The 19,246-nt window shown below is 62.0% G+C and overlaps 2 protein-coding genes across 2 annotated transcripts; one reads left to right on the plus strand and one right to left on the minus strand.

The window, feature by feature from the left end:
- Positions 1–1,810: 1,810 nt before the first annotated feature.
- Fam83h (family with sequence similarity 83 member H) lies at positions 1,811–9,924 on the plus strand. Its single transcript, XM_026409838.2, has 5 exons — positions 1,811–1,875; positions 4,522–4,983; positions 5,734–5,898; positions 5,969–6,093; positions 6,314–9,924. The coding sequence occupies exons 2-5, from the start codon at positions 4,537–4,539 to the stop codon at positions 9,051–9,053; spliced, it is 3,477 nt and encodes a 1,158-aa protein (XP_026265623.2). The 5' UTR covers positions 1,811–1,875; positions 4,522–4,536; the 3' UTR covers positions 9,054–9,924.
- A 2,382-nt stretch (positions 9,925–12,306) lies between these two features.
- Mapk15 (mitogen-activated protein kinase 15) lies at positions 12,307–17,508 on the minus strand. The gene is made up of 14 exons (XM_077800744.1): positions 17,440–17,508; positions 16,252–16,350; positions 16,097–16,126; positions 15,887–15,977; positions 15,381–15,511; positions 15,128–15,291; positions 14,799–14,938; positions 14,011–14,068; positions 13,563–13,700; positions 13,337–13,442; positions 13,012–13,213; positions 12,775–12,899; positions 12,573–12,656; positions 12,307–12,492 (listed from the first exon to the last, which is right to left on the minus strand). Exons 1-14 carry the CDS (start codon positions 17,506–17,508, stop codon positions 12,307–12,309), a joined length of 1,623 nt encoding a protein of 540 aa, XP_077656870.1.
- Between the last annotated feature and the right edge of the window lie 1,738 nt (positions 17,509–19,246).

Raw genomic sequence — 19,246 nt, forward strand, 5'->3', positions numbered from 1 at the left:
TCTCCTGGGAATGGGAAGAAAAGACCCAGGGAGGGTGTGATTAGAGGTGCAGAAGATGGGAGTAGTGGGGAACAGCATCACACCCCACATGGGTCTGGGTGGGCAGGCAGCAGAAACATGGACATTCTACCACACTTCCCTGCCCACCGCTTACGGATGTATATTCCCAGTAGCTTGAGCAGGATGTGTGGCAGGAGCACATCCCGTCCACTCTCACGTGCCTGACCACCTCTGGCTTGGTCCATCCTGCTGGGACCCTGGGATTTAGTGGACAGCACCCATCTCCCTGGTCCAAACCACTTGGCTGCCTAATGAACTCATCTGAGGACCCCTCCACACAGACCTGGCACCCCTCACACCCTCGCCTCCCTACCCTTAGACCCTCTCTTATCTTGGCTCCCACCGACGCTACGGTTGGGCCTACCAGGCTCACCCCACAGCTCATTCCCCAGGGAGGCTCCTTGCCTGGGAGTTCACCAAGCTCCCCTCACACACAAGGGACTCACACAGTGCCACTGCCCAGAGCTGGTCTGACCCCACAGGAGTTCCAGCACACCAGTGGGATGCTGCTGGGTGGGAAAGGAAATGGAGAAACTGGGGGTGACCCTGAAAACAGGATGGTCACTAGAAGACAAAAAGCAGGGGTGACTGAAGGCTGGCAGGCAGAAAGGACTCAGGCTGGATGTCAGGGAATGAGCCCTTGGGTCGGGAATGGTAGGACAGATGGGGCTGGGCTGAAGTGGGGGAGGACCCTAGAGGAGGGTCTGAGGGAGAACTGGGCCTCCTGTGTGCAAGCTAGAGGTGGTATGTATACCCTCGGTGTGCATAAGGTCCCCATTCCTTGTAGGAGGTTGGGACTTAGAGGGCCCCCAGTACAGGAGGGATTCTTTTTGTTGCACATGTAGGGCCAAGTGCATGTGAGGGGAGGTTCCCTAAGCTTTCAGAATTGGTGTATGAGCAGTCATGAGGTCCTGTTTATGTGTGGGGTGGGTCCCTATATGTATGGGAGGAGTGTGGTACATAGTCCTGGTGAGTGGACAGCATGTGTGAGGTTTGGTGTGCTTGTAAGATTCTGTGCACATGAGGGATATCCTGTGCTTGTGGAGTCAGGGTGCAAGGGGGGACCCAATATGCATGTGGGGTCCCATATGTGCAGGGTTCTGTGGGTGCAGGGTCCGCTACATGTTTCGGCATCCACTATGCCTGGGGATAATGAGAGGGGACCGCCCCCGACTGGTGGGGACACCCATATGCACGGGGTCCCCAGGTCGGGCCCCGCCGGGGCTCGGCGCCGCCCCCACGGCCTCACCTGCCTCACCTGCCTTTCGCCGAGCCCCGAGGCCAGAAGCCCCGCCCCCCGCGTCGGGCCCGCCTGTTTCCTAGCGACTGAGCCGGAACTTCCGAGTCACCCGGACTTCCGGGGCGAGGGTCAGGGGTCAGAAGTAGGGGCTTCGAGACTTGGCTCACAGATGGGCACCAGGGGGCTCGGGGACCTTGGAGTGGGCGCCCTGATGGTCTCGGGCGGCGCTCTGCAGGGTCCCTGGCGCGGCTCGGGGCCCGGGCGGGCCGGGGTCGGGGGGGGGGCGCGGGGGTGGTCGGGGGCGCGGAGGTGGGGGCGGGGGTCCTGGCGGGGGTCGGGGCGGGGGTCCGGGCGCGGCGGGCGCAGGAATGCGGGCGCGCCGCGGGCGGAGCCGCCCCGCCCAGGTGCTGCCCGGGCAGGCAGGAGGCAGGAGCGCGGGCGGGGCGGGGGCGGGCGCGTGAATCAGGCCGGGCGGGCGCGCCGGGGAGTGGCTGCCGGACCGACCGGACCGCGAGGCCGCTGGGCGGCGGTCGGCTCCTGCTGCCCCTGTGCCGAGACCCCGCGCACCTGGCCAGGTAGGACCCCCTCCCGGGCCGGAGCGGGCGGGCGCCGCGCGCCGAAGAGTTCGGGGCTCTGCGCGCCCTCACCTGGGCTGGCGCAGTGTGCACGGCCGCGTGCGTGGGGCTGGCCGGGCCTGGCCTGCGGGGCCCGGCGGGGGACCAAGGGCCGGAACGCTGTAGGTTTCTGGGAGAGAAGCCCCCAACGACGCCGGCCCAGGAGGAGCCCAGAGCGAAAGGGTCCGGGCCCCTGCTAGAGACCCTGCGTCTGACCGGCTCCTGCCTTCGCGGCCCGTACTCTTCCTGGGAGCCATCCTCCAAGGCTGCCATGGACTGGGGTGGTGTCCTGGGCAGGTAGAGCGGGAGGCCTGTGCCCCTTGAGCCCATGTTCCTGGACTGGAGTGAGCAGATGAGGCACCTGGCCTGGACAGCCGCTAACTTGCTTCCTGGGGTACCTGACACCCTTAGGTCCTGCTGTGCCCACTCCGCAAGCTATAACTCATCGACTTCCGGTCTGTGAGCCCATCCAGCCAAGGTCCACCTCCCGGCTTCCTGATCCTGCCCCTTCCCTGGCCTCAGTCTTTGACCACGGGTTATCTCACTTTGTGTAGGAGCCCAGATCCTTCCCAGGGAATCTCCCTTCCTGCCCAGGTAGGAAGGATCGGGTCCTGGAAGCAGAGGTGAGGGCCTTTAAGGCTCTTTCAGGCTTCAGGTCAGAGGTCAGCCGCAGAGGATTCCTGCTGAGTCATCGGTCTGGGTGGGCTAGGCGCCTTCCTCCCTCGGCCCGGGTGGGTAGGTCAATGGGGAGAAGCAGGCTGATGGGGCTTCACTGAGGAATGGGGAGTGGCCATTTCCCAGTCCGCAGTCCAGGGGGATTCGTGCCCTTAGAGAAACAGGCAAGGGGTAAGGTGATCGCAGGTGGTAAGCATTGCTGTGAGGCCAGCTCCCGGGGGTGGGGGTGGCCAGGCAGGATTGGGACTCCCCTTCAAACCAGTAGTGCCTGTGGGAAGGCTCCTCACCAGAGGTCACAAACTGGACAGTTGTCCTCCCCACTCCCGATGAATCTGTTCCCTTCCCCAGTGAAATCTGAAGGATCAGCAAGTGGCCCTTCCAGCGCGTCTTCCCCACGCCTCCCCAAATAGCAGGCCGGTGCCTCTAGGCCTGTCCAGTCAGACACTGCCCACATACAGCCTGACCAGATAGTGGTAAATCGTGGATCCTGCCACAATGGTCAGATGCAGTGGGCCTGTCCAGGCAGACAGGCCAACACTCAACTCACAGGTGGGCTGCCAGGCCTGCTGCTGTACCACAGGACGGCGCGCCACCCCTCACATCAAGCATGAAGGGAGACTGTGTGGTCAGGGCAGTGCCCCAAGAAGGAAGAACAGTTTTTCCTGGGACAAGTGGGCCAGGTGGCATTCCCCAGCAGTTATAGGAGTGTCCCCACCTTCAGCTCTGTGTCACTTTCTGCCTTAGTTAGAATGTCACCCCCAGGAACGCCAGGTGGCACAGGTCCCAGGGTATACGTAGCAGAGCCTGACCCCAGCATTCTCAGGCAGGTATGGCTTCCAACCCAGTGTAGCCCAAGGCCATGCCCCATCCTGTGAGCACTCCTGGCCACACCTTGGGGTGCACTCTTCCCTCCAATCTGGGACTGGCATCCAGTAACCTGTGTGCTAAGCAGAGCAGGAGTCTGCCCCATCCCCAGACAGGAGCAGTGGGGACAGGGTGAGCGGTTCTGGGTGCTCCCACAGGCCTAGAGGCCACAGTCTCTAAGTATATTCAGTGGTCATGCTGGTCAGCATCCTAGTGGCCAGCCACCAAGGGGGAGGGTGTGAAGGGCATGAGACTGAGCCATGGAAAAGGCTGATACCATTCTTAGTGTCTTAGTGAGCAGGAGGAAGGCAGTGACCTAAGGACTTGGAAAGGTCCCAACTGTCATGGGGCTGGGCTGGGCTAGGCAAGGACAGGACGGGAGGGTAATAGCAGAGGGCTGTGGTCCAGGGAGGTGTTATCCAAGATGAGACAGGGGCAACAGGTGGGGGGTGCTGGCAAGCAGGAACGAATTCTAGGGGTCAGAGCACTGGGAGGTCAGTGAAAGGGTGGTGGGAGTCCCAGTGAAACCCGAAGGATGGGAAGAGGTGTGTCCCTGGGCAGTGGGTGGGGCCTAGGGCTATGCCATCCCAGGATGAAGTCACAGCCTGGTATGTCGTGTCAACCCTCCTGGCTGTGCTGTATGGTGGAGGTGATGGCTGGAGAGGCACAGTGGCTAGTCCGGGGTCTCCCAGGCAGTAGGCACAGCACTGCCTCGACCAGTGGGCATGGCGCTAGGGACCACAGCAATAAGAAGGGGCTGCTGATAGTCCAGCGAGGGTTGTGTTTGTCTTTGAACCAGCCATCAAGCTGTTAAAATCTGTTTTTATGGGAAAGGGCTCATGAGAGCAGGACCCCTACCAATAAGGGCAGAAGAAGGGGAACAGGTCTGGGATTCCTGTGACATGCCTGGCACTTCTGATGTCCTTCCAACTAGGGGGCATCCTAGGCCTGGGGAGGCCTCCAGGTATGGGCTGAACTCCAGTCCACTGAAGTCTCTGGAAGCCCTGTGTGAAGGTAAAGGAGCGGGCCCCAGTGCCCCTGCCCCTCATTAAGGTGTCTCCTCTCCAGGCCCCTGGCCCCAACATGGCTCGCCGCTCCCAGAGTTCCTCGCAGGGGGATAACCCACTGGCGCCTGGGTACCTGCCACCTCACTACAAAGAGTACTACCGCCTGGCGGTGGATGCGTTGGCAGAGGGTGGACCAGAAGCCTATAACCGCTTCCTGGCTACAGAGGGGGCACCCGACTTCCTGTGTCCTGAGGAGCTAGAGCATGTGAACCGCCACCTACAGCCCCCACAGCATGCTGCCCGGGAGCCCCCTGAAGGCAGCCCTCCTGATGTGGACATGGATGGCTCCTCGGGCACCTACTGGCCAGTGAACTCAGACCAGGCAGTTCCTGAGCTTGACCTGGGCTGGCCCCTGACCTTCGGCTTCCAGGGCACTGAAGTCACCACGCTAGTGCAGCCGCCGCCACCTGATAGCCCCAGCATCAAGGATGAGGCTCGAAGGATGATCCGCTCTGCCCAGCAGGTGCACGGTCGCAGGCTCTGTGGGCAGTGGGGGAGGGTGGCCTGGGGTGGACCTGGAAGCATGAGGAGGAGGGAGAGGGGATGGAGAAACAACCAGCACCAGCACGGAGGTGAGCCAGGACTGGCCAGCCAGGCTTTCTAGGCTTCAAGCTGCAGCAGGGGCTTCCTGGCAGTGTCCTTCCAGGTCACTGAGGGTTGGGCCAATACAGGGTCTGCACAGAGTGGCTGGTGGTTAATGTCCAGACGCCCAGAGGCTCTGGGATGTTGGTTCTCTCCTAGCATGGATTTGTCCCAAGAATTTTCTAGACTTGCCTGATGGGCCTTGGCCAGCTCAAAGCTTCCTCCCCTCCCAAGCAGATGGTGAACAGCAGAGATGGCCTGTTAAACCAGGGTCAGCTGCTAAAGACCCCTGTTTTCCCATCCCAGGGCAGTGCCCCCTTCCTGAGAACAGACCTGGAGCCTGGGCCTCAGCCCTGACATCCAGTCTGGGTTAGCGCAGAAGAGATTGCAGGGGCTCCCCTTGACCCAAGCAGGATGCAGGCCTGGTCCCTGCCTCTGCTCCCATGTGGGCCACCCACTCTGCTAGCAGCCCCATGACCCCTGTCAGGTCCCTTCCTCCTGACCACCTTCCCAGACATGGCTGCTAGGGAATGGGGTTCACATGGTCCATAGCTCTCCCTTCCCCTGGGTAGGTTGAGGAATGGGGTGGGGACAACAGATTCCACCCTCCCTTCTGACTTGGTGCTTGCAGGTGGTGGCCGTGGTGATGGACATGTTCACTGATGTGGACTTGCTCAGCGAAGTGCTGGAGGCTGCTGCACGCAGGGTCCCCGTCTATATCTTGCTGGATGAGATGAATGCACAGCACTTTCTGGACATGGCGGAAAAATGCCGAGTCAACCTGCACCACGTGGATGTGAGTGAGTGGACAGGTGGGGTGGACCGGGAAAGACCCTGGTGAAGATCTGACTCCCCTCCCTCCTCAGTTCCTGCGTGTGCGCACTGTGGCTGGCCCCACCTATTATTGCCGCACTGGGAAATCTTTCAAGGGCCACGTGAAAGAGAAGTTCCTGCTTGTAGACTGTGCCGTGGTGATGAGCGGGAGCTACAGGTGTGCAGTGTGCCCAGCTGGGTGTCGGTCCCTGCCCCTCCCCTCTCTGGAGCCTCCCTGGGTGTCCCTGCCCCTCCTCACCAGGAGCACTCCTGTAGACCCTGATAGCCTGGCCTGGCCCAGGTCCTAACACACCCTGGGACTCTGTGTGTCCCACCCAGCGCTGCAGGCCAGTGCTTCCTCACTCTGTTCCTTGACTCTGACCCCCACCCACCCACAGCTTCATGTGGTCCTTCGAGAAGATCCACCGCAGCCTGGCACACGTGTTCCAGGGAGAGCTGGTCTCCAGCTTCGACGAAGAATTCCGCATCCTCTTCGCACAGTCTGAGCCCTTGGTGCCCTCAGCTGGGGCTCTGGCCCGCATGGACACTTATGCCCTGGCTCCATACTCCGGGGCTGGGCCCCTGGTGGGCATCCCTGGGGCGCCCACCCCTTTCTCCTTCCCTAAACGGGCACACCTGCTGTTCCCTCCGCCCCGCGAAGAAGGCCTGGGCTTCCCCTCCTTCCTGGACCCAGATCGCCACTTCCTTTCGGCCTTCCGCAGGGAGGAGCTGCCCCGGGTGCCCGGGGGTGCTCTGGAGCCGCATGCAGGGATGCGGCCACTGTCGCGACGGCTGGACACGGAAGTAGGGCCCAGCGGGGAGTTCGGGGGCCCGCGGGGCTTCTTCCAGGCGCGGCACCTGGAGATGGACGCCTTCAAGCGGCACAGCTACGCGGCGGCCGACGGCGCAGGCGCAGTGGAGAACTTCGCGGCTGCGCGGCAGGTGTCCCGACAGACGTTCCTCAGTCACGGGGACGACTTCCGCTTCCAGACCAGCCACTTCCACCGTGACCAACTCTACCAGCAGCATTACCAGTGGGACCCACAGTTCGCACCCACACGTCCGCAGGGCCTGTTCGAGAAGCTTCGCGCTGGCCGCCCGGGCTTGGCTGACCCGGACGACTTGGCGCTGGGCGCGGGGCCGCGCTTCCCCGAGCTTGGCCCCGAGGTGCACCAGCGGCTGGAGTACGTGCCCTCCAGCGCCTCGCGCGAGGTGCGCCACGGCTCGGACCCTGCCTTCAAGCTTGGTCCTGGTGGCCTGGAACCCGGCGGGGCCCTGCGCCCCAACCTGGGCCAGCGTTTCCCATGCCAGGCGGGGGCGAGGCCAGGCCCAGACGCTGCTCCAGAGGCAGAGCCCGAGCGCAGGCCCGGGCCGGAGGGGCGAGCGGGGCTGCGGCACTGGCGCCTCGCCTCGTACCTCAGCGGGTGCCACGAGGATGTGGGTGAGGAGGGCCTGCCCACACCCATGGACGCTGACGTCTACGAAGATGACGTGCTGGCTCCTGGGGGCCGGGCGGCCTTCCGTGTCCCTGCTACCTTGCCAGTCAAGGGCCTGTTGCCAGGCTCGGGAAGCGGTGGCGGCGACAGCTTGGAGCGCGAGGGCTCGGAGGAGGCAGGCCTGGTCAAGCAGGACTCCTTCCGCTCACGCCTAAACCCACTCATCCAGCGCAGCTCCAGGCTACGCTCCTCACTTATCTTCGCGCAGGCTGAAGGCTCTGGAGGTGCCACAACCGCCACCACTGAGAAGGTGCAGGTGCTGCACAAGGAACAAACGGTCAACGAGACGTTGGGTCCCAGTGGAGAGGCCGTGCGCTCCACCGCCTCTGCTAAAGTGGCCGAGCTGCTGGAGAAATACAAGGGTCCAGCCCGTGACCCAGGCGGTGGGGGAGGTGCGGTCACTGTCTCCAGCCACAGCCAGGCTGTCGTGTCCCAAGCTTGGCGGGAAGAGGTGACCGCACCAGGCGCAGCAGGGGGCGAGCACCGCAGCCTGGAGAGCTGCTTGCTGGACTTGCGCGATTCCTTTGCCCAAAGGCTGCACCAGGAGGCGGAGCGGCAGCCGGGAGCCGCCTCCCTCACTGCTGCTCAACTTCTTGACACGCTGGGCCGCAGTGGCACTGACCGCCTGCCCTCCCGCTTCCTCCCTGCCCAGGGGCGGGACAGCCCCCCTCCAGAAGTGCCTGTTGCACACCAGGTGCCCCTTTCTGAGCCAAAAGGGAGCCCCACCTCAGCCTACCCAGAGCGGAAGGGGAGCCCGACGCCAGGGTTATCCAATCGGAGAGGCAGCCCAACTACAGGATTTATTGAACAGAAGGGGAGCCCCACCTCGACCTACCCAGAACGCAGAGGCAGCCCGGTACCCCCCGTGCCTGAGCGCAGGAGCAGCCCGGTGCCTCCTGTGCCTGAGCGCAGGGGCAGTCTCTCCCTTGCCTCATCCAGTGAGTCTCCTAAGGCTGGGCCCACAGAGGAGGTGCCTGGAGGCCCCATGGAAGTCCTGCGCAAAGGCTCCCTCCGCCTCAGGCAGCTGCTGAGCCCCAAGAATGAGCGTCACGGGGAGGATGAGGGCAACTTCCCAGTGCCACAGGAGAATGGGCAGCCAGAGAGTCCCCGGCGACCATCTTTGGGCCGAGGTGATAGTACAGAGGCTACTGCAGGGGATGAGCGGGGCCCAAGGGCACGGCTGTCCTCTGCCACGGCCAATGCCTTATACAGCAGCAACCTCCGAGATGACACCAAGGCCATTCTGGAGCAGATCAGCGCCCATGGTCAGAAGCTTCGTGGGGTTCCAGGCCCAGGCCACAGCAGCCCTGAGCTGGGCCACTCACCAGCTCCTGGAGGCCTGGCCCCAGACATGTCCGACAAGGACAAATGTTCAGCCATCTTCCGGTCAGACAGTCTGGGTGCACAAGGCCGGCTGAGCCGCACCCTGCCTGCCAGTGCAGAGGACCGAGACCGCCTGCTGCGCCGCATGGAAAGCATGCGCAAGGAGAAGCGCGTCTACAGCCGCTTCGAGGTCTTCTGTAAAAAGGAGGAGGCTGGTGGTTCTGGGGCAGGGGATGGCCTGGCGGAGGAGGATGCCAGGGACAGCAAGGTGGGCAAGTTCGTGCCCAAGATCCTGGGTACACTCAAGGGCAAGAAGTGAGTGTCCTGGTCCACCAGCCCAGGCCCAGGTGCTTCGTCACTGCCACCCTGCATCTGCAGGGCAGGGAGCTCCGTGTCCCTGGGTTTGAGTGGCAGCCACCATCCCTCATTCCAGAGCAGCCAAGGGGCCGGACTGAACCCACCAGAGCTCAGCTTCAGTGGGTTTCCCTGGCAGCTGCCCTGCCCTGGCCCTGGCCTGTCCTCCCCAGGGTGTCAGTACTGGCCTGTCCTCCCCAGGGTGTCAGTCCGCGGCCTGGTGCCTTTTCTCACCAACCCTTGCTCCTCAGCACCCTTCTCTCCTGCCTCTTCCATCTCCCTGGGCTCAGATCCCCTCTGGACCTTCACTCACCTCAGGGACCCTTCTCTCTGTGCCTTGTCCTGCTTGCAGGGACCCACACTGTGCCTCAGTCTCCCCACCTCTAGGGCTCTTTTGTCTCCTCAGGGATTCCGTTTTCAGGGCTCTCTTCTCAGACCTGTGTCTGATGCCAGCCACTCCACCCTGCCTCCTCACCCCGTCCTCCACTGGCACCCTCTCTCCTCCTGTGCCCGTCCTCTTGGGGGGAAGGAAGGACTGTTGCAGACAGTTTGTAAAGGAAGAGTGTGGTTGGACCCAAAGGAAGCTTTTCTTGGGAGGCACAGGGCAGGCCTCTGAGAAGGAGGGATGAAGGGGACCCCAGAGGGGCTGCCCTGCTGCCCAGACTGCAGCTGCCTCAGCCAAGTCTGCCCCTCACACAGTGAAGTCCTGGGTGGCCAGGGGCGACACCAGGAGGCGAGTCCTGGGCTCTGCAGCATAATAAAATGGAGTCTGGACTGACATCCTGAAGCCAAGTCTGATCAAGTGGCTCTACCCCAGAAGGGTGGGATGTGGCACACTTGTCCCATGGGGTGGGGCCTGAGCTCTGGCCACCTTCCCCAGGGCAGAGGTCCTGGGAATCCCTGCCAGTGGGGTGACCCTTGCCCTGCAGGTGCCCAGAAGACCCTAGCTCCACCTTGCCCTTGATCCTTTCCTGTTTCATCACCGACATGCAAAATCTGTCGAAGACACTCCTGGTTTACCATTCTTCTGTCTTTTTCCATCTCCGTTAATTTTTGGGGGAGGAGGGGGTACCAGGGATTGAACCCAGGGGCACTTTAGCACTGAGCTACATCCAGCCCTTTTAAATTTTATGAGACAGGATCTTGCTAAGTTGCTGAGGCTGGCTTTGAGCTGGGGATCCTCCTGCCTCAGCCTCCTGAGCCACTGGGATTACAGGCCTGTGCCACCGAGCCCAACTCCACTAAATCATTTTAATTGATGGGGAATGACATGTTTTGTCACCAAATGCTTAGAAAGGCCCTGCTAGTGGGGGCTTAGGTTGTGAAAAGATTTCTGTGTTCTGTTGTTTCTTTTCAGATAGATTTGTTTTGTTTTAATTTAAAATTTAAGTCCCAATAGGGAAAGGGTATGAGAAACAGGACAGTAAGCGAAGGGGATGGTTCTGCCTTAGGCTGCTGGAGGAGGGAGGCCCGGTGACTTGGCAGACCACTCACTGCTTGGGTCCCAGAGCCACTGCTCAGGAAGGGTGACTGCAGGGACTTCGGGTCAGGAGGAGGCGGCCTCCCCGGAGCCAGGAGAGCTCAAGCCTGTCATGGCCTTGTGCTTGCTGTCCGGCTTCTGCTGGTGGCCAGGTCTCCTAGTGTGCCACTGTTCAGAGTGGACAGGCTCTCCCCTGGAGAGGAACCGCTGCACCCTCTATATCTCGACAAATTAGACACTGGAACTTGCAGTTGCACATTCTGACATTAACAAGAACAATGGCCCCCAACACACTGCAGCCACTAGCCTTAGGGCCTTCCCCTGTGGACCTGCCCCTGCTTCCCTGCCAGGAGCACTCAAGGCCACACCTCTGTGTCTCTGCAGAGCCTCTCCACCTCACCTGAGCCCTCTCTAGGCACTCTGGGAGCACTCACCTGGGGCTCCCTGGTCACCAGCCCCAGGAGCCACCCCCAGCCCCACCTTGCAGCTCCTGTCCTGCTGCCCAGCTCCCTGCCCACAGGACTGCCGCAGCCGCTCTTCTCCCTTTGGGGCTATGCCCGTGGCTCTGGAAACACCCCTGCCCCCAGCAGCCCACTCGAGCCATGATGGGCCTCCTGTCTGCCTAGGTACAAACCACCCTGTGACTGCAACTCTGAGCCACAAAGAGAAAGTGGTGTCCCTTTCCCACCCTAAAACCTTGCTGGTGACTGCAGCCAGGTGCAGGTGGTTTGTACCTAGGCAGGTTTCTCTGCTTTCCCAACCTTGCAGCCCAGGCCAGTGTCCCCTGCCCCTGCCCAAGCCTGGTCCTTCCTGCCCATTTCCTTCACAGAGCCAGTCACTTCAGAGGTCAGCTCTGCCAGCAACACCTGGGGGAGTGGCCTTCCTGTGTTCTGCCAGCCAGCCCAGGGTCAGGTGGACGAGCAGGACACCCAGGACACCCACTGGCCCTTCCGTCTCTTCAGCCCTCACACTGCTGGCCTGGACTCACACCAGGCTCTTTGGCAGTAACTAGAGGAAGTAGCCTTGAGCCCAACAAGACATATCCACCTCCTACCAAGACCTGGACACACACCAGGGGCCACCATGTGTGGTGCACAGGCTGCAGTCACCAGCAAGGTTTTAGGGCGGGAAAGGGACACCACTTTCCCTTTGTGGCTCAGAGTTGCAGTCACAGGGTGGTTTATACCTAGGCAGACAATGAGTTCACAAATCCCTGAGCCACGGGGCCATCCTAGGGGCAGCCTGGGCCTTGTAGCAGGGTCTGGGCTCTGACGGTGCTCAGAGAGAAAGGCAAGCGGCAGGCACCAGGGCACCTAAGGCCATGGGCCAGAAGCTGGTTCCAGGTCACCCTCCCGGCCAGTCTTGGGTGGCCCTGGTCTAGAGGGAAGCCCTGGGTGGGGTGCTCTTGGACGGGAGCTGCAGGGTGACAGAGTACCGGAGGGGCAGTCCTATCCTGGACGTGCGGTGGAGGTTTCAAGATAGGGAGAGTCGGTCCTCGGAAGAAGGTGGGCTCCAAGAATGGGCTGGGGCAGGTCAGCTGGGGGTGTGGCCCAGGAAGGAACCCCACACCAGAGTGGGCTGACACAGAGGGCTTTATTCAAAACAGTCATTGGGTTTGGGGAGACCGTGTCTGCTCCCCCAGAGAGGCCCAGGGGAGCTCCCAGAACTCAAATGCAGCCCAGCAACGGAAGGAGGAAGAGCGCTGTGTTGCGGCAGGGCGGCGAGGCACGTGGGCCCCTCACGCGTGAGGTCCAGGAAGCAAGGGCAGGCGGTCCAGCGCTGAGCGGCACACTGTCCCATAAGCCTGGGAGTAGCCCCCAAGCGCAGCCCTGGCAGCTCCCTGGGCCCCCTGCCAGGCTGAGGTGCCGAACATCCTGCGGCCTGGCCGGGGCTCCAGAACCTCCCAGGTGGGCCGGGGGGAGACCTGCCAGCAGGGAGGGTCGTGATCAGAGGCAAGGGGCGCGAGTGGGCACACAGGCTTCTGGGAGAGACTGCCAGGCTCACCTGTCGCCCACCAGCTGCCCTCAGCCCACCATTCAGGGGCCAGTCACTGCGGATCAGGGCCTGGTTGGTGGCCTGGGCTGCGGCCTGCAAGGTCAGGGAGGGTGCCATGCCTCTCAAGCTACTGATCTGGGAAGGCGCATGTCACAAGATCACTAAAAGGCACAGTGGGAGGCTCCTGCCAGGCCCACACGCCATGACTTACCCCTGGAGGTGCACAGGGGGGCTCTGCCTGAGTCCTAGGGGACCTTTCCCACCTTCCTGGGGGCAGAGGTTGGGGCTGGGGTGCCGCGCTCGGTCTAGGCACGTTCCTGGTTGCACCAAAGGCTTCTGTGGGGTTGGAGATCAACCCCCAGAGTTAGGTCCCCTCTGCGCCTGGGTGGCCCCACACAGCAGGACCAGGGGTCGTCTTCCACCTGGGAAGTGGACCAAGTTCACACACCCGGCTCAGGGTCACCGTCAGGGCTACTCTGAGGCCTGGAACCAGGGTTCCTTACAGGCGTCTGGGACGTGATCTGGGGGACGGCTCTGTGATGGAACAGGTGCCCGAGAGCCCAGGAGGCCCTGGGCTCTGGCCCCAAGGCAGTGCTCCCCAAGATCCCCTCTCTTGGCCCACGGCTGTGGCCCCTTCTCTCCAGGATCATCTGCGGAAGGGGAGGGTGTTCAGAGGTGCGTGGTGTGGGCAGGGGGAGCACTAGTTGTCCCCGAGTCAGGAGGACTCCAGGGTGCACGGGGAGAGGGGGCAGTCGAGGTGGAGGCCCGAGCACCTGGTAGAGGCGGCTGCGATACTCGGAGGCAGAGAGCTGGTCTCTTTCCAGCTCCGGGAGCCACACTTCCGAATCATGTGTCCACTCACGGCTGGGGCAGTGGAACCTTGGGGTCAGAGACAGGTGAGACCTGGACTGCAGAGCCAGAGCCCAGAGCCCCTCGGGCTCCCCTCCCCCTCTGCTGGGGCTGGCCCCTGGCCCCAGGGCTGCCTTCCCACCCTCCTACCTCCGCACGTAGGGGTGCTGCAGGGCCTGGGCTGCGCTGAGCCGCTTGCTGGGGGCAAACACCAGAAGTTTCCTGAGGAGGTCCAGGGCGTCTGGGGGGGTGTCTGGTGGCAGGATGTCATCCAGCGACTGCTGTGGCCTGCGGGCAGTTGCCTGTCATCTCTTCTCCAGGGCCCCCCAGGGCCCCCTCCCCAGATCTGTCTGTGCCAGACCTGCAGGCAGTGGGGAGAGACCCCTGCCTCACCTTTCAGTCTCCTCTCCAGGCCTCCCGTGGGGAACCCTTGGGGCTCTCCCCACAGAACCCTCATCTGGCAGAGCTACGGCAATGCTGGGGTCTCCTCACTCTTACCATGACCCCAACAGGCACAGACGGGCTCTTGGGCCAGGCACAGGAAGCTGGCTTGCTCCTGAGCCGGCCTCCCGACCCCACATCTGAGCACCCCACTCACCGGGATCCCAGGAGGTGCAGCAAGGTGCAGCTGTAGCCTGCTCCAAGAGCCCGGAGGTCTGTGGGGGGGTGGGAGGAGGTGTGACCGGGTGTGGCTGCGGGGGTGGGACAGCTCAGGGCCTTCTGGGGCTAGCCATCTCTTCTGATGCCCAGGACTGCAGCCTCTTTCAGGGCTTCTGACATCTGGTGGGGCTCCACCCCACCAAAAGCTAGGCCTGTGCCCCCATGAGCCACCTCTGAGCTGATGGGTGCCCACAGGTACACCTGCCCTGCACCCTCACACCCCAGCCCAGTGACGGCCTCCTGGACCAACCCTTGCGGTCTCTCCCCTGCAGAGCAGAGGTCTGGGAAGCAGGCTCTCCCCTGGGTTCTGGGAGTAATTCCCCCTGCCACAGCCTCACCCCTACAACAGCCTCCCCTCTTCTCTCTGCACCCCCTGCCCTGCTTGGCTCTGTGCCCATGCTGCACCTGGCACGGGAGTGCTCAGTCCTGCACCCCATACCCCTCAGCAGGGTGAGGACCTTGCCCCCACCTGGCTGGCCCCTTCGCGTGGCCACTTGGCCCTGTGGCCAGTCCTGCCTCCTTCGCCATCTGCAGTCTCCCCACCCTGGCCCTGGCAGCTGCTTTCTGGGCCCCCCATTACCCAGGGCCTGCCCTTTCCAGTCTTCCCAGGGCTCCTATTCCGGACCCTCTTCCCTGCACAGTCCTGGCCGGCTGAGCACTGTCTCCCCACAGCTGCACTCTCTGGCCCTCAGCCTCTGGGTGCCCAGTTGAACCCCCCATGCTCACCCTCCTCAGTCGGCGGCGGGATGGTCTCCAGGATCAGCTCCAGCTGATGCACAGTGGAGGTGCCCGGGAACAGGGGCTGCCCTTTCAGCATCTCTCCCAGGATGCAGCCCAGGCTCCACATGTCCACCCCAAGGGTGTACCTGGGCAGGAAGGGGTGTGGGCAAGGGGAGCTCAGAGGCAGAGGTGAAGGTACAGGGGCTTGGAGATGAGGTGTGGACAAGTAGGTGGGCCCAGGTGTAAGAAGGCCTGGGGGTCCCCATCAGAAGAGGAGGGCAGGCCGGGGGAACTGGGGGAGAGGGAGGGGTGGGTCAGAGGTATCTCACTGTTACCAGGGCGAGGACAGCAGCACCTCTGGAGCGCGATACCAGCGAGTGGCCACGTACTCGGTCAGGGCCCCGCCCTCAGGCCCCTCGGGCAGGTTGCTCAAGGAGCGAGCCAGGCCAAAGTCGCAGAGCTTCACCCGGCAGTTGGCATCCAGCAGCACGTTGGATGGCTGGAGAGACAGGTGGTCTGAGGGCCGAGAGGGCCAGGGGTGCACACGGGATGGGAGCTGGGGCTGCGTGGTGGCAGCTTGGGCTCAACCTTCTGATCCCGGTGGATGACGTGGCCTGAGTGCAGGAACCTGGTGGCCTGCAGGAGCTGGTAGAAGATGAAGCGCTTGTGGGTGTCCTCCAGCACGCTGCCCTTCCGGATGACAGCATTCAGGTCAGTGTCTGGGGGGGTAGGAAGGATGTGCAGGTCAGTCAGGGCCAGTAGAACTCGCTGTGCCACTTAACCCTGCCTGGTCCTTGGTGCTTCTGCATCCTGCTCACTGTCTGCACAGCTGTAAGGGCTTGAGGAATTATCGCAGCACTTTATTTCATGTTGCCCTTGTTTTATAAAATGAGTGGAAATTTTTAAAAGTAGCTCCAAACACAGCAGGACGGTGCGGGGGTGGGGACAGGAGCTCCCACCGGGCGCTGGTGGTTCCTCAGGTTCAGGGCACAGAATGTGAGTGCTGGCCACAACAGGGACTTGGGCAGCAGAGGGATAAGGCAGTCCTAGGATCAGCACAGAGCGGGGCAGGAGCTGACCACAGCCTCGCTCACCCATAAACTCAAACACCAAGTAAATGTCCCTGTCGTTCTCTGCCGGGATCACATCCAGGAGGCGGATGATGTTGGGGTGGTCTCCAAACTCCTGTGGAGAGTCATTTCAGGCCAGGGACTTGCGCTGGGAGTGACGGGGCCAGTTCCCCTCTTTTCTGGGAAGAACTGCCCCTGGGTAGGGGAAGTAGGCCCCACAGCCTTGCCACTCACCCGGAGGAGCATGATTTCCCGGAATGTTCTCTGGAAGAGAGAGATACCCAAAGGGGCTGTTTGTCACCCAAACACCCGCTGTGCCAGAAACACCAGGGCCCCAAACCTTCCGACAGCCCCTGTACCACTTGTGCTTCCAGACACCCACCACTCACCTGGGCATCTGTCTGATCTCTAAAGGCATCGAAGATTTTCTTGATGGCCACTACCTCACCAGTCCTCTGGTCCACTGCCTTCCACACAATGCCGTACGCCTGGGGAGAGTGCTCTCAACTTGCTGGGCCCAGGGCTAGCCCACCACCAGCCACCCCTGCCCACCCAGGCTGCCCCCTCCCACCCTGGACCCTGGGTCAGGGAGAGCTGGACTTCAGGGAGGCCTGGATCCCAGGGCTACAGGAGGAACGTCCAGAGGAGGACACTGGGCCATGGGGTCAGGGAGTGGGTGAGAGCTGGAGAGGTGCAGGGGGGCACCAGGCCACAGGAGGGCGCTCTGGACAAGACCAGAAGCCCCTCCATCTTTGGGAGTCTCCCACACCCATCCAGCGGCTCAGCCAGTCCTGGGGACACGCCTTGAGAACTCACCCTATCTCACCACTTCCTGCCCTCCCTGCTGCCCCTGCCCTGGCCTGTGCCTCCAGGGATCACCACCCTGCCCTCTTACCTAGTCTCCTAGCACTTCTGCCTACCACCCCAAGGTGAATCCTCCAGAGTAGGCAGGTGGGAGTTGTAAAGAGAGTATAAAGGACTCCTACAACTCCCAGCTGTGGATAACAGTAAGTCAAAGTCCTGGCTGTTGCCAGAAGCCCTCATGCAACAGGATCCCTCATGACCCCACAATCCAGTATCCAACCCTGTTTCCCTTCCACTCACTCACACACAACTGAGTGGTTTCTCCAACAGCTAAGCAAGTCGTTGCCCCAGGGCCTTTGAACCTGCTGTTTGCACTGTCCAGTCATGTCCCCCTTCACATACAGAGCTGCACAAGCTCACACCCACTCACAATGCGAATACACACGACCCCACCAGCGGTTCTGACTCCCACCCCTTACACTGGCTCATGCCTTCCTAGCCCTAGCCTTGGCCCTGGCCCTGCGCTTCTGGGCCCTGCCAGGGTCCACCCTTCCACTCAGCGACTGAAGTGCCCCGACCTCCCAGAAGCATCTGCTGTGTGTGCACCAGGAGAGGTGACACACTAGGCTCCTCAGGCCTGAGACCGCTCGGGGGCCCTATCCATCACCGGCCTCCGGGAAAAAGTCCCTAACTGGTCACCGCTTCCATGAGGAAACTGAGGCACCAGGGGCTGGGGACCTGCGTCAAGACACCCCTCCAGCCCTCGCACTCACCCCCTTCCCGAGCCGCCGCTTGAGCAGGTATCTCTGGGCTACGTGAGCGTCCACCTCCGCGGCACACATGGCGGCGCCCGGGCCTGCAGGCTCCGCTGACCGCGGGTGCGACCTGTTGACGGGTTGCCCTGGGAACCCGGGGCGGCACCTCCCCGCGCCAGCGCCGCACCTGCCCCGGGCGCCACACCGCTCTGCCCGGTGCGCGCCGCCCAGGGAGCCACCTCCGTCCCCGCGGCGCAGCGCCCTCCGGGTCGCCCCACCCTGCACCCGCCTGGCTCCTCCCGGCTCTGTGACGGTGGCAGTAGCTTGGGGCGCCGCTGGCAGGCAGCGCCCGCCATCCCGGAGCCTGGCGGCCAGGGCGCTCGCCGGCACCGCAGCCTCCCCAGTGCGTGCGCGCCTGGGCCCGGCAGGTCCTGGGGAGCGCTGGGAGCCTGGGTCGGGAGCCCCGCGGCCGGCCTCCCCCCGCAAAGACTGCGGGAACCACGCGGGAGGGGTGGCAGTCAGCAGGCAGCGAGGGAAGCGCTCCGTCGGGCGGGCAGAGAAGGAGCCGGAGCGTCCTGCACCCTGAAGGAGTTCAGGGGAGGGGGCGCAGAGGCGGGAGTGACACCTGGACACGGGAGGGCCAAAGCACAAAGGCTGTCGCTGCGAGAGAGGACTCCACGGTGGGACGCGCGACCCAGCACCGGAATGAGGGGCGCACGAGGGTGGTTCCGGCTTCAGGAGACCCGAGATGGGCTGCAGGCCGGGACACAGGTGTCTCGACTCCTAGGTTCTTGGCGGGTTCTGGAAGGACAGGGCTGACTGGAGCAGGCGCTGGATGGAGCAGGATTAGCTGGAGACCGGGAATTCGGGCAGTTAGGTTTAAGACGCACCCCGGGCAGTTCCTGCCTAACCTGGGCAGGCCTTGGGTTTGACCCCCAGCACCACAAAACAAAGGACACGTTTAAGGTGCTAGTTAGACATCCCAGTGGAAATCTTTGAAAGACATGACTTTGGAGGGACCCAAATTCTGACTGGTACTCAGAGCCAGATTCCCAAACTGTGTAGAGACTAGCTTTTTAGAAAACTTGGAATCTGGGCCCCGTGGTGCACACCTGTAATCCCACTGGCTGGGGAGGCTGAGGCAGGAGGATGGCAAGTTCAAAGTCAGTTTAAGCAACTAAAAAGGGCTGGGGACGGCCCAGTGGTTAAGTGTCCCTGGGTTCCATACCTGGGACCCAAAAGAAAGAAAGAAAGAAACTTGAAGTCTGTTGCAGAGAAATAATTCAATAAAATATAGCAAAAATAAATTGCTAGGAAAAAATTTAAAAACACAGACATACAAAAGTAAATCATATATATATATATATATATATATATATATATTTTTTTTTTTTTTTTTTACTAGATTGAACAGTGATAAAAGTCACCCTGTGCTCCAACTGTAAGAGTTTTTAACTTTCTCTACATTTCTCCCTTGGTTCATTGTAGACCTATCACAAACTCTTACTGGGATGTGCTGGAAACTAGTAAGGAGCAACCAGCGTGGCAGGAGGCAAGCCAGGGCATGCATGGCCACTGGTGGCCAGGTGCAGTCATGTCTGTGAGCTGTGAGATTCCACATGTGCCTGCTGGAGTGGTAGCTGCAGGACTGACCTCCTGAAGCATCGCAGAGGGTGGGCAGGGACAGGGTGCTCCCACCCTGCTCACAGGAGTACAGAAGGCTGCAACTGCCTTGGGAAGCAATTAGGCAGTTCCTGGAAAATTTGAACATAAATCATACATGGTGTCTCTGTAATCTCAGACACTCTGAGGCTGAGGCAGGAGG

The sequence above is a fragment of the Urocitellus parryii genome, chromosome 7, assembly GCF_045843805.1.
Source record: "Urocitellus parryii isolate mUroPar1 chromosome 7, mUroPar1.hap1, whole genome shotgun sequence".
Classification (NCBI taxonomy): Eukaryota; Metazoa; Chordata; class Mammalia; order Rodentia; family Sciuridae; genus Urocitellus; species Urocitellus parryii.

Coding starts and splice junctions, on each gene's coding strand:
- Fam83h (XM_026409838.2), top strand. CDS start 4,537: ATGGCTCGCCGCTCCCAGAGTTCCTCGCAGGGGGATAACCCACTGGCG. Junction 5,899..5,968: donor TCAACCTGCACCACGTGGAT/GTGAGTGAGTGG, acceptor CTCCCTCCTCAG/TTCCTGCGTGTGCGCACTGT. Junction 6,094..6,313: donor GTGATGAGCGGGAGCTACAG/GTGTGCAGTGTG, acceptor ACCCACCCACAG/CTTCATGTGGTCCTTCGAGA.
- Mapk15 (XM_077800744.1), bottom strand. CDS start 17,508: ATGTGTGCCGCGGAGGTGGACGCTCACGTAGCCCAGAGATACCTGCTC. Junction 13,214..13,336: donor ATCGCAGCCGCCTCTACCAG/GTGCTCGGGCCT, acceptor CCCCTTCCGCAG/ATGATCCTGGAGAGAAGGGG. Junction 12,493..12,572: donor GGGCAGCTGGTGGGCGACAG/GTGAGCCTGGCA, acceptor CCCTGCTGGCAG/GTCTCCCCCCGGCCCACCTG.